This window comes from Monopterus albus, unplaced genomic scaffold, assembly GCF_001952655.1.
Source record: "Monopterus albus unplaced genomic scaffold, M_albus_1.0 scaffold3.1, whole genome shotgun sequence".
NCBI lineage: Eukaryota > Metazoa > Chordata > Actinopteri > Synbranchiformes > Synbranchidae > Monopterus > Monopterus albus.
Genome location: NW_018127883.1, coordinates 11,059,292 through 11,073,527, shown reverse-complemented (window position 1 = coordinate 11,073,527; position 14,236 = coordinate 11,059,292). Strand labels below are relative to the sequence as shown.

The 14,236-nt window shown below is 39.9% G+C and overlaps 1 protein-coding gene across 1 annotated transcript in view; it reads right to left on the bottom strand.

Annotated features, from left to right (window-relative positions):
• gpr158a (G protein-coupled receptor 158a) overlaps window positions 1-12,055 on the bottom strand; it is a 56,109-nt gene extending 44,054 nt beyond the window's left edge. Inside the window, exons 1-2 of the mRNA XM_020602134.1 lie at window positions 10,798-12,055; window positions 1,838-1,943 (exon numbers count right to left, since the gene is read on the bottom strand). Coding sequence (XP_020457790.1) covers window positions 1,838-1,943; window positions 10,798-11,675 — 984 coding nt within the window. The 5' untranslated portion in view covers window positions 11,676-12,055. The remainder of the gene's footprint in view (window positions 1-1,837; window positions 1,944-10,797) is intronic.
• Window positions 12,056-14,236: the final 2,181 nt, after the last annotated feature.

Below are 14,236 nucleotides of genomic sequence, written 5' to 3'. Positions count from 1 at the left end.
AGATCAATGTTGTACATTCATACCCAATAACACAGCCCCAGATGGGTCAGTCACTAAGGCATTGGAGGGATTGAGAACCCTCTCTAATGAAATGAAAGAGCATTCAGGGATTAACAACCCATTGGAGGACTGGCTGAATAAGATGTTTGGGAAGTGGAAAAATATAGTGGTTTTAGTGTTGATTTCTCTGATTTCCATTACAGACCTCTTGATTTTGTGTGGATGTTGCTTAAAAGACAGATTTGTCTTTGACCATTCTTCATAAAAGAACACGCAGGACTGGTTTGATTCATACCCTTGTCCTGATCTATGCCTCAGTTTTATCAGAGGTCTGCAGAGAGTTCTGTGGATTTCATGTCTTGGTTTTTGTCCTGACATAGAGTGTGAATTGTGAGACCTTGTAAACACAGGTGTGTGCCTTTCTAAACTATGCCCAATCACTTTGGTTTGCCACAAGCGGACTCCAATCAAGATGTCAACCCATCTCAAGGATAATTAAAGCAAAAGGGTGCATCTGCCACAGAAGAGGCTAAGTGAGGGTTATAGGTTTGTGTGTCATTCTGGGTTATTGAGTGCATACTGATGAGCAAAATGGCAATTTTATCAATGGAAAATTAAATCTACACCACAATAAAATGTGCAAAACTGACAGGGTCTGAATAACTTCTGAAGCCACTGCAGATGTGATACTGTAATAATGAACACTACTGCGTGACAAAGCTGTCATATCAGACAAGACGCATCCCACAACATGCCATGACTACAACCGCTTTCATCATTCAGCCATCTCCTAACACACTCCTGCTCTGTAAGCACACAGAGATAATTATTTTGCAAACCCAGCTAAAATCTATACCAGTAACAACAGATTTCTCCCCTTGTAGTCACCCAGCATACACACACACACCCACACCCACACACACACAGTGTCAGATGTCTCTGGCACTGACTGTCAGAGAGGTGGAAGTACTCAGACAAAGAGAGTGATTAATTATTCAGAGAGGCTCTCTGCAATCCATCACATGCATTATGAAGCAGTCTGATCTACAGTTCGTCTTCTATCAGTCTTAACGATGGGACTAAAACAGCAGGTAAGAAGCATCGACCAGCAAGCTAGTTGCTACTGGAGCTAGACAGCAGCACTCTGCAGATAAAAGGTTACAATGAAAACAGGCAGAAGGTGTTAATGATTGTAACTAAAGTAAGTTTTAGTCAACCATGCTGCCAATTTGCATATAACACAGCATCATCAGTTGCTAGACCAACTCAAAGATAGTTTTCCCTCCTGTTCACAGTCATATTTTCAGGAAATACACATTCAAAAAAGTTTACTATTTATAGTATTCATGTATAAGAGGGGTCACCCATAGTGACAAATGCATTAAAATATCACCCAGCTCTGCAGCTAATTCTTTGTTTTCACAAATTTACCGTTTGGTTCAGCTTCATCACTCTTGTTTTTGTTTTTATAGATACAGCTAGCAGCTGTTTAACAAAATGCCCTGACAAATCCATTATACACTACACCTCCTCAGCTCCAAACAACAAACAAAAGTTATTTAACAGCTAAAGAGTTATACACTTGTAACTACTGTACATATTGTACTGTATTTCTGATGGAAACAAAAATGTACTTCAGAAACTAGGACCAATTCATAGTGTTTAAATGTGGAAGTAGGATGCAACAGTGCCATTAAAGAAGAATCATCACCATCCATTCATCAAAAGATACACAGGTTTAGTGCTTTTCCCTCTTGTGCCTCATGGAGATGTGACTGAATGTGTGTCTGTTACAATTCAATGTAACAGATCAATCTTCTGTCTAAAGGACACTCACCTCCATAGTGGTCAGGTTGCATTGATGAGTTCCTGCAAACCAGCCGTCAGTGGAGCACTGGTCGATATCAACATCCTGCAGGTTAATGTCCACTCGCACCACACCCCTGCAAGACAAGAGGGCCTCATTAAACTGGCTGTTGTACATCTGCCAATGCCACTGCAAAGTGAGGAATACTTTATAGGGGTTGCATTCTGCTTTCCATTTACATAATTGTAGTTTTCTGACCACCTTACTGTTTGATTCCAAGGTGTATAGAGGAGACTATTTCCTAAAATAGAGGTATTTATTGTTTATTTGACTGGGACAATGCACAATCCATTTGCTGTACAGTATCAGATAGAGATGAAGCTAATTTTTATTTGTAGTCCCTAGGCCACCAAAATGCACAGACAATTAACCGACATTAGACATTAACAAAAAATTCAAATGCCAAAATATACTTTATATTGCATATTATTTTCAGTGCATGCTTTGACAGTCAATAAGGTGATTTCACTGATAGATATGAGAAGATACAGTATGAAAAATGTGTCAGGATCCCACTTCTAGTTAAAATGATAATCAAAGACAACAGCATGCATGGCCAGTGTGATGTTAAACATGTTCCCTTCGGTGTGACTTTGGGTAAATTCTAATTTTTGGGGAGAAATATATTGTTCTTTTGTTTGCAGTTCATATTAAAAACTTAATTTGTTAACAGACTGTCTGTTTAGTGTTGGTAGATTATTTAGTGAGTGTGTTTGTCTGTATATATACAGTATGTTCTTCATTTGTTAGGTCAGTTGGTTTTGGTTTAGGTACTGTGTAGGTTTGTTACAGTTCAGTTTGCTGTATTCTGAGTTTCTTTATCCTTTGTTGACCTCTGTTAGGGTCCAGTTTATTTGATACTGATGTTGCCTGTGTCCTTTTCCATGTTTTTGGGTCAATAAAAAGCCCATCTTTTTTGAGTTTTAACTGTCCTTGGCTGTACTGTTTGGTCCCTGACAAGGAAAAACAAAGCCCACAGTTTAATACTGTCAACTCAGCATGACAGAGAGAGATGATCAGCTGCCAATTGATCATTTATCATTTACTTTACTCAGCCACGTGAGCCAGGCAGGAGCATCTGCCTAAAGCTCCATACAGAGAAGGTCAGCGTCTGTGATTCTGAAGGTCAGTCTCTCTGATTGTGACAGTCTTTTTTTGCTGGTGTGGCATATGTCTTTTCTGTCTGACACCACACAGGGCAAACAAAAAGCCAAATGCAGTATATGCCGTATGTGTATACACAAAAAACAAGTGCATATACCATAGAATTGTGCTTACTTGTTTGTTTAAATGAAGATAACGCATTTCAAATGTGCAGCTGATCAAGAATCTTGAACTACTTAAAAACTGAGCACAGTCTGAGGCAAACTGTTATTAGAAAATGTATACTGATTTTAAATTAATGAAAGACATGCTGTACAGTATGAGTGTCATTACACAAAGCTAATGCACAGTAAGAAGAGAAAAAGACATTTCTCTAATTCAGCTTTTAGCAAAGTGCCAGTTAATCATAACTGCAAACAGTAAAGCAACTGGTACAAACAAGCATAAAAGGAAAGCAGCATGTCATTTTCAACATAAATCACTAATAATGAAGGTTTGATTAGTATAAAATAAATGCAAGCAGCAACTGAACCAGCTGGTATCTGTTTAATTGGACAAAACCTGGAGCTGCTTCGGTTAAAATGAACCAGTGGCAGACTTTGTAATAACCTTAAACTCTTGTCGCATCTCCTCAAACATTTATTTTCACATGGGTTTAATTTTGTTATAGGATTAATAGAGAGAAAAGAGAAAAGCAGAGTCTTGTTCAGCCTGAACCACACTGAGGATATGTGTCAATCTTTTTTTTTTTTTTAGCTCCACAAGTTTCTACCTTGCTTCAGTTTCAGTATGATGATGTGTATTATTAACTCATTTTGCCTCATCGGTGCCTCTTTGTTAGAGCCCTTTGTGGTCTCAGCACGATATTAAAGGAGAACATTATTACCTGGAAAATGATCAGCCCTCTTCACACCTCACTGTACTCTACTGTAAATTTGATGAATGAATTTGAGGGAATGGCACAGTCATATCACCATATCACTCATAGATCTGTACTGCTTGCTTGTAATAATAACCATCACTGAGATCATAATTACAAGAAACCGGGTTGGGCAAGCTGCTCCTCCCCTTTCTGCTTTAGTGGTTGTACTAGCTGCAGAGCATTGCAGTTCTAACACAAATACAGTGGATTTCATTTAATTTATTTCCTGGAATAATGTGTGCACTTTTATTAGTCAAGATAACAGCATTTCCTGTCTTCTTCATTCTTCCAACTATGTGTGAAGGTGTACAGGTTTATTTTACAGGTCCAGTGTTTGCTAATAACTTTCAAGTGTTTCCAGGAAATAACCACAGTTTGATATTAAGTACAGAAAAAAGAACCACAGCTCTGAGACTAATTTTTTTCTTAGTTATGCCTCTGAGTTGTGTTGACTTTATTCTTGGGTTCCAGATGAATTTTCATGAAAGAAACTGTAAACCCCAGATAAAATGTACGATTCATTTATTAATTATGTGGAATGAAAGTCTGCATTTACACTGAATTGGATGGTTGTTTGTTGACAAATTTGACATTTTGCTTCTGTCCTCTGAATAAAAGCCTCAGGTTTGTGCAAACTCAGCATTTAGAAATAACTGGAAGTGCCTAATTGTATGGTTCCTTCCACAAAATTATCTAGAAATAAACTGGAATTTACAGACGTGTAAGATATGAGAATGACACCGAATATTGGCATAGAGGGGGGAAAACATTTTGTAGAGCTACAATATTAAATGTTATGATCTGCTGTCTAATCACCATATTTATTAGTTGTTAGCGCTTAGAACTACTTGATTAATACAAATTAGGAAAGATATTCTCAGATGTCAGATCATCTCTTGGTCCATCTCACTTTCTCTCCTAAACTCACATGCACCTTCACCTACTGCTGAGGTGGCATGTTGTCCAGGTGCATGTCAGCTGGTTTACCTGGCTCTCAGTGGACACCAGGTGAGTGCGATGCTCTACTTGTGTTATTAATAACTGCTGCTCTAGTCTTGCCTTGGGACAAACTGGCTTCACTGTTTTCAGTTGCACTGCTGGTTGTTTTGCTGAAAAATGCCCTCAGTTTTAGTTCTGACTTATGTAATATAGGTAGGAAACAGTGCCCTGAAACAACCAGAGTAAGAAAATATCCATTTGTTTTGGGCAGAGGATTCATTAAAAAGCCTGTTTCAATGGCAGTTCAAGCATTAACATTTGTTTGAGTTTAGCTTTTTAAAGTGAGTGTCCATACAAAGAAAAATAGCCTGTTTTATCCTTTTTTATCTTGTTTTTCTTCTGCTTCCAGCTCTCCTGGCACTCTTCAGCATCCCAGCCAAAGTGGACATATGGCATGTAAAATAGTGTGAATAAAAGGAAGAAAGAAAAAAGCAAGTGTGCCTGAAACAGAGGTGGCAACTGAATTAGTGTAGAGCACAAAGACTGGGTCATTATTTGAGAATGAAAATGGAGAACATGGGCAGAGGCATCGTGGTGGCCATGAAGGACAAGATTATCACAGAGAGCAGCAGATAGTGGTGCCCCGGGAGGGCTCTCTCCTGCCATTCTCTGTGGGTCTAAAGGCCAGGCCAGAAAGGAGAGGAGCATCCCACCAGCAGGGGCTCTTGTTTTTCTGACAGTCCAGTCAGACTGTGCTAATGTTAGCCTGAGCATTTAACTGGAAATATATCTGGGTAATTGCTTATAGGCTACAAAAGGAAATTCATTAAAACATCCTTGCTGCCTCCGAAACAGTCTTTGATGTGAATGAATACTGAATATCAGGTCTGTACACTGTGAGCTGTATGTGTTTGTTTGGGCCCAGGAAATGTATCTGAGACTGATTAGCTTATTTAGCCTCATTGCACTGATGATAATGTATTACAGTCTGAATTTCAACACCAAAAAGCACCAAAACACTCAGGCAAAGAGACTACCACGACTTTTATAATAGTGCAATTAATTTCATTGTAAATCAATGGCTTTGACACAGTCCATGAAGACAGATACCAGAACAGTAAAATCTATTCTATTACAAGCTCGTGGACTGTAAGTGAGGCTGATATGAGCAATGTAGCTCGTCCTTTTTAGTGCTTGTCCGACCTAGCAGGGTTAACCATTGTAACTTAGTAGCTAACAATAGCTACTAAGTTGTAGTGAGAGTACATACTGTAATGTAATATAACCTACTTGTGTTGCTGTTTAGTCAACATACTATGTTACCATTTTTTACTGAAGTATTTTGCAGTAATGGGCTCAAAGATAATGCAAGGTGATGATGTTTCAGTACTGAGTACTGTATTAGAACAAGTATTATAAATAATTAATTAAACTATGTCAAACAAACTGTGTGACTGCAGCAGAACTTTATTTAAAGTGAAAGCAAATCTTTTTACAAGTAATTTTGTACTTTTTTTTGTTTTGTTTTTGTTTCTCAAGCTCTTCCTGGAGCTGTGTCAATTTATTAAATTCATTCATTTTTTAAATGTATTTATTAATATATTTATTGAACATAGGTCCACTATTAAGTTTTTGCAATGCAGCGTGGGACTACTTCAATCAAAAGTTAAAAATATCAAGCAGTTTTAGTATGCATGCAGATTTTTTTTTTTTTTGAGCATACTTATTTAAGTACTTACTTTTATTTTTTTTTTTGGCTGTTTAGCAATAATGTGTAGTATTGGACAGCTATAGTAGAATGTGAACTAATGACAACTGTAAAACCTAGACACTGAATAATGAAAGAGAATAAACTGCAAAGCTATGCAAAGGTTTATTAGTTACTGGACAAGAACTTCTACAGTATATGTATATACTGAGTATAAACTAAAATTAAGCATTCAGCGGGTTCCTCTGAAGCAAGTGGAATGAGCCTGGACATCTCCAGTAAATCAAGAATAACGCAGCTAAAAGGTGAACAAGGAAGAACAGCAGAGGCTTAGACATGATATTTTACCCTGTCATTGTAACCAGATGAATTCGCATGCACATTTCTGCTTCCCGAGCGTATTGACTAGAACACATTGCTGTCCTTTCAGAAGGGCACAGTTCATTATGTCATGGAAAAAATCACAATGCAAGAAACAAGCAACCCTTCTAAAGAAAATGCCTCTTATGTGATGGAAATGCATTAAGCTGACAGGACGAAGAGAAGCTATTGTGAGTCTAGCCACTGGGCGATACGTTGCTTGTCTACCAGCATTTGAAGAAACCTGAGTCATTTTATTGAGTTCTGTCGCTGGTCCTCAAAAAAAGACATTTTGCTGGAGGAAAAGCAGCTGAGAAGCAAAACAGAGACTTTTGTTTTCTTCTGGACACTCGTCATTAAAATCTATCTTCTGAAAGACCAAACCAAATAGTTTGGGCTGCTGACAAAGATTTAACAGATAACATAATCTAATTAATAGTTTGGACTGTTTCTGGTGACACATGAGAATTAAATCGTTCTTTGCTAATTATGAATGAAAACAAATGCACATGCTTCAGTAATCATCATTTAGCTCTTGTTGCTTTCCACCTTTACTATCCCAAAATGTACTAAACCTTTTGCAATTTGCCCTTAAAATGAAAGTCATCCAGTGTTGCTCACAGCTACAGGATAAATGGCTGGAAATATTATAATGTGATACACAGGGACTTGAACACAAGGGCAAAGGGATTTCTGTCTGATATTAAGATACAGTTCTCTAGATTCAGAATTAACAATCTCAAAGCTACAACATCTTTTATAGTTGTTTATATATTTATTATGAGATATTTACTGTAATACTCTAAAGAGTATGTAGTCTTTGCAAACCTTCCAGACCCAGCATCACACTCTGTTCCCCAGTGTGAAGCCTCGCTATCGTACTGCAGCTCTATTTTTCTCATTACCAGATTACTTACAGATACACTGAAGATATTACAGATGTATAATCCCTGGACAGGCAATTAAATTACAGCAGGATGCTTCCAAAGTCTCTGTGATTATTCCCTACAGTTGCATGATTAGGTGTATATCACTTAAAAAAAATCCAGAAAGGCTTTTCTTTAATGTTGACAATTAGTGGCTGACATCAACAGTGAGAGAAGGAGAGTTTTGTTGATCTTTAACCCTCACACATTGCCCTCTACAAGGTTACACTCATTTTAGATGCACTTATAATTTCAATGTTCTTACATCTTCCTGCAGAAAACCATCCGATATAAGCACACTCCAGGGAATTGTGGGGGCTCCCTTCCTATTTGTTTCTGTATGGTGTCCATCTAAGCAGATGCTGCTGGCTCCACCTGAAGCTTGAGGCCTCCCATTCTGTTAAACGTCTGGGCATCTCCCAGCAGTCAGGCTGTCCAGGCTGCTTGTACAGCAAAACACTGAGCAAAGCCAAGTACATTCTGCCATCTAACTAGAACCTGTTCGGCCTTTGGAGAAATATGCTGTAAAAATATATATTTCTTTGTCAGCTGGTTGTATTTTTGGGATTGTTTTAGTTACTTATTATAGGCCGCTGCTGTCAGAGCTCCAGCCTCAAAACGATTAAGGGCTGTGCTGTGAAGAGTGAGGCTGAAGTGTGTGTTCACCTACGGTAACACATACATTATTTCCTGTCTCTGATTCCCTCTCTTTCTCTCTTGTGTACTTGTTGTTCAGACTGGCTTTTGCATTTGTGTGTCTGTGTAGTCACAAGTTTGTCAGAAGTGACATTGATCTGCCAATTAGGGCAGTGAAGAATGTCTCAACCTCCAATGACAGCATGCACACACGCACACACACACACACACACACACACAAACACAGATACACATTTGAAAACAGCCAGTCCTCTCTGTGTGGTCTAAGCTGCCTCCCCTGTGCCTTGAGTACCGTTGAAGAAATAGACAGGAAGAGAACAAATGAAGTGTGAGAGGTGTGATTTCTTACACTTTCACAAAAAACAACAGGTCAGTGTGCCGCAAACACGTCCACATGCTCCTGCTCTAACAAAGCACATTAGCTGTTTATCACTTGTGTCCTCAACAAACAAAACAGGAGAAAACTGCGTCAATTTGTAAAATTCAAACAAGTCACCTTCGTCCTTGCAACATCATCTCACCAAAAAGGAGGTGGCCGAAGCATTAAAAGGATGGAATCAAGATGGCCCATGCAGGGTTGTTGTTCTACATCTTTCATTATTAATTCATTGTTGTATTGATTGTGAATTCATCTGGAGGGGAAACAGAGGAGAGCTGATGTCTGAGGCAGTTATAATAGCCAGCGTTTCCTCTCCTCTTCTGTTTCTTATTGGGCAGGCTTCTGAGGGACAGGGAGCATGCAGGATAAGCTGCCTGTCATGTTGATATACTGTAAGTATCTGAAACATAGCTGTGAGAATGCACCACAGAAAAGCTGGAGTCAAATTAAGGTATGCAGTATTCCAGACTGAACATAAATGAAACCATTTGGAAATGATATGACAATCCTACTGCATGGAGAGCTACGTAAAAATCATGCTCATTATGTTCACAGAGACAGAAAAAAACAACACTTTCAGATGACAAAGTGTACCATCATTCATTTAAGGATAACTTAAACCTACAATATGCAAGTTCTTAAAGTCAAGCTAGCATGAGCATAAGTCATGAGATCTTGTTGGCCTATAATTTGCAGTGAGATTATGTAGAGAGGTGATAAAATGTGACTGACAAAATGTCCTTACTTTGAAAATACTCTGAAATGTTCTCTGGTGTAAGAGAGGGAATCCCTGAACTGATCCTAAAAAATAGCTCCTCTGCTCCTTGAAACACAATGGGATGTTTCTTCTAGTGCTTCTGGATAGGTCACTCTCCAGGGACATTAAATACAAAGCCCTCACATGTCATACACATTTGACTTTATGGAGGAAACATCTGTTGAAAAGGGTGGGGAATGGATTAAAAATGCTCCTTTGTCAATAGTTGAGCTGCGTGTACATGTCACTTTGTTATCAGATTGCTTCAGTAAGAGTGAGCCTAAGTGTGTGAAGCTGCTCTCAGATGCTTTAGTCTGTGATAACACAAGTTAGCTGATAGCCCATTACAGTGTAATCACTGCAGGTTTTGACTTATTTGCTTGCACATGAGTGACTTGAGCAAATCAATGAAAGATTCATGGAGGGCAGTACACAACTAGTGGCCTGGATTAAATATTCATTGGAACGATGTTGGTCAGGATCTTATGAAGTCTTAACACTTGACTATTCCGGTACATATCAGGACTGCACACTGCAGCATGGGGGGGTTCAGGACATGCACAAAACACCCAAACACCCAAACATCACACACATTTAGGCATTTCTTCCTCTGCTGATTCTGGCTGCTGTGCTTTTCTCTCATCTCAGGAAGGTTCTGACTCATCACAGATTTTGCAGCCCGCCGCTTTGGAATGAGGTAAAAGAAAGGGCACACGTTTCCTGAGTAGTAAAGCATGCAGCCAAGCAAATCTGAAAAATTAATTAGGGCCTGTAGCCAGAGGTTTCCACCACTGCTACATCCAGGGTTATTTTTAGCATTCTGCCTCCTCAGACTGGAGAAGAAACCCCCCTACCCCTCAAATACAAGAGGGGGCTTGGCAGACTGTGGTATGTTTGGGAAGGGAAGAGAAGAGACACAGGTATGAATAATTATCTTATTAGGCCCAGGTTTATGAGTGAGGATTTGAGATTTAGTGGTGGTTAAACCTATATTAACTGACCTTTAGACTGATTGACATTAGCCTTTCTCCCATGAATCTGTATTTTTTAAATACAAGTAATAACATCACAGGTGTGTGTCAAGCTGTTTAAACAAATGTTTAATGGTGAGAAGGGGAAAATTGAGTTTGTTTGTTTGTTTGTTTACCAGCCTTGTTTACCACCATCTGTGTGCCTACCTGAATTCAGGAGCCAGGTTGGGCTTCAAGCCATAGAAAGCAGCTGATAAGGTCAAAAGCCAACGGGGAACAAAATTCCCATTTTCACACTCCAGGTAGGGAACAGACCACTTGACATGCGTCTTGTCCGGAATAAAACTCTCTCCTCTTTTTAAAGAATTGTCAACTGATCTAAAATCTTGGCTCAGGACCCTCTTATGGAAACTGGGCTTCTTCCTGTCTTTGACTTTGTGGTACCACTCTGTTTCTGCTGTGCGATTGTGCAGATAGCGGTGGGCCATGCTGGAGAGGTCTTGGAGAATTATCTCTCCACCCGCCCTCGTCGCCTGGAGAAGCACGGAGGGGCCAGTTACGGACGAATCTGCGCTAAAAGTGACAACTGCCCGGTGAATCTTGGAGTCTCCCTCCAGAATACTCCTGACTAGGGCATGGTACCACTCAATGTCTCGCCGGAGAGTCTGCTCCCTGGACCTGTTGGCTTGCAAAATCATATTGAGGAAGTTTGTGGCGTGCAGCACTGTATCCAACACGCTGCTCATGGAGTAATGCGGGGTGGCTTGTGACCTTCCTCGCAATGAGGTGAGTTCGTACCTCCGCGTGCAGTTGGCGTGCTTTAAGGTGGTCGAGTCTCCCGTGTGGAGAAAAGCCGTGACCAGCCTGGGAAGAGGTTCTTCTATTTTCTGTGGCAGCACCGCCACCTCCCCGGGAGGGTGATACGGCGCACGGAGATGCGCCAGCTGCCAACGGTGCGTCTGAGCGTCGTAAATCGCCTCCTGTGGTCTGATGTCCTTCCCATGCGCTGTCCATTCCGCGTATTTATAGTGTGATCCAATCACAAATCCTACTTGCAGCAGCAACGACAGCCGGAAAACAGCCATCTCTCCGAAACGAGCGTCCGCAGATGTTTGGGGGATTGCTGCTCGAAATGACAGTGTACTGTAATACAGGGCGACTAAGCTGAAAAAAAAGAAAAATGGGAAAAAATCTGGCAAATTGCTTCGCTAAACCATCTTCGCCACTTGTAGGATAATGCGCTCCACGTCTCTGTTATTGAAACCAAAAGAACAAATGAGGAAAATAACCGCAAGGAACTCGTCAAATTCCTCCTTCTTTACAGATGCCTCATACAGCTTGTTGATGTTGACTATCCGGTTGCAGCTGTTTCCCCCCACCCCCCTCTCTCCTTCTGGAGACTGTCTTGCCTTTGCTGTGCGGCGGACGTCCTCCTTCTGCGTGCAGACTACACAGACTGAATCAAAACGAGAAGGAAGGGAGGGGTAAGGGGCAGGTTGTTATTATATTTATATATTTTTAAGAGGGACCGAGTCACGGAGCTTCTCACTTGGATGACAAACGTACTCCGCCCTCTTCCGACCACAACAAGCATTAAGTAGGTCTATAAGCTATAAAGCCCGTCTTCTTCTTCATCTCATAGGGCTCCAGAAGCACCATTGATCGCGTATGGCCACTTCTTCTGTCAATCACGGAGCAGTGTTTGGTGGCGCTGTGAGGGAGCTGTCCAGTGCTGAAACTGAGAAATAAAGAGCTGTCCGGTGCTGAAACTGAGAAATAAAGAGCTGTCCGGTGCTGAAACTGAAGCCTCGGCTAATTTATCCAAATTAAGCAATGATTCCAATATTGAAAAGCTATATGGAGACACCCCTGTTCATAAGTTGAAATATGCCTCTTAAATTCAGTTAGATCCCCTGCTGGCACTGTGGCAATTCAGTCCTGCCTTCAATCTAGATGTTTCTAATCAATAAAGTAATTTATAGTTGGGAAAAGTGGTGGTTCTGTCATGTACTAGCTAGTCAAACTACACAGCAGAAAGGGAGATTGAATACTGTGTATTTTTTTTTACTTCCTCATCAATTAATCGCTTTCTGTCATATTAGTTCAAGTTCTTGTGTTGTTCTCTCTCTCTTTCTCTCTCCTGGATGCAGGGGCATGTCACATCACAATGTCTGTGTTAGAGGCATCTCATCCTGGGAGCAGAGTGAGTGAAGACAGGCATGACAGAGGGTGACAGAGCAGCTCGGGAAAACCTCAGGATACGTTGGAAAAGTAATTCGGAGAACAGAAATTAAACCCTTGTTAAATCCTAAATCATCAGTTAGCATGATGATGGTGATGATGATGAAGATGGACTTGACGCCTTCTCTTGAGGTGTGAATCATCTGCATGGGCAGTGGGTTCTTAATATCCTGCCAGCTGGCGACCGTGATGAATATGTAATCATGACCAGTTCTTGAAATTGAGAAATGGTGGCACATCTTATTTAAACTGTTTGGAATAATCTGACATTTGAAAAATAAGCACTTGAAAAACCTAAAGTGACTATTGGGGTTTTCTTTTTGTCCTTTTCCTGACCCATGCCAGAAGGTGATAATTGCAGCAGATCTGATCTTTACAGATCAAAATCTCGACTGGCTCTCAAACCAGTCCACCAGGATTTCAGGCGGCAGTCACAGCCCTGTATTATCTAGTTACAATGGCTAATCAGCAGGATCTTCTCAATTGCAACCCATTTACTAATTTAATGGTTCGTGCTCAAGTCTGTCATCATTATATTGTGTTTTATGAAGAGTTTGAAGAATGAATGTGTACAGCATATCTCTACTGCTCCGATAAGGATAGTGAGTCATCTACTGTAATCATGTGTTATCAGTTGTTTACACTGTTGCCAACAATTTTCCCACTTTCAGTAAAAAAAAGTGGACCATAATATTATAGTGATAGCACATTAAAGTGTTTCAGTCATAATAAAATATAATGTAGGCTTACTAAAATGATCAGCCTTATTGTTTTGGTATATACAATACAGTTCTATTTTGTGGTAGAAAGGATAGTGTTGAACTTTTAATGGGCTTAGCAAGAGCACACAATATAGGCAGACTCTTTGATATAAAACAGAGCTTAGAGACTTTATTATCATGTATAAATAATAAAATAATAAACAGCTTGAAAGAAAAGCATGTTTATTATAATCTAAAATAAGTTTACATTATTAAATGTTATAAAAAATAAATACAAAAATAGGTGAACATCACTGAAAATCTGTTAATATCATCTAATGAGAAACAACAAAATTAATAAAAAAAAAAAAGATTTGACAAACAAGTTAGATTAATTCATATTTTTAACATTCAAGGCTTTAAAATATTTGCCTTAAAATTATTTCAACTGACTTCTTGGGGAGGCGACAGTGGTGCAGTGGGTAGAGCAGTCGTCTCCAACCTGAAGGTTCGAATCTCGGTGCCAGCAGTCCATCTGTTGAAGTGTCCTTGGGCAAGACACTGAACCCCCCATTACCCCAGATGGTTAGAGCCATCGGTTGAGGTGGCGCCGCAGATGGCTGCCGTTGGTTCTGTACCGGAAACAAATTCCTTGTGTGTAACATACTTGGCCAATAAAGGTGATTATCCTTGATCATTTTTGG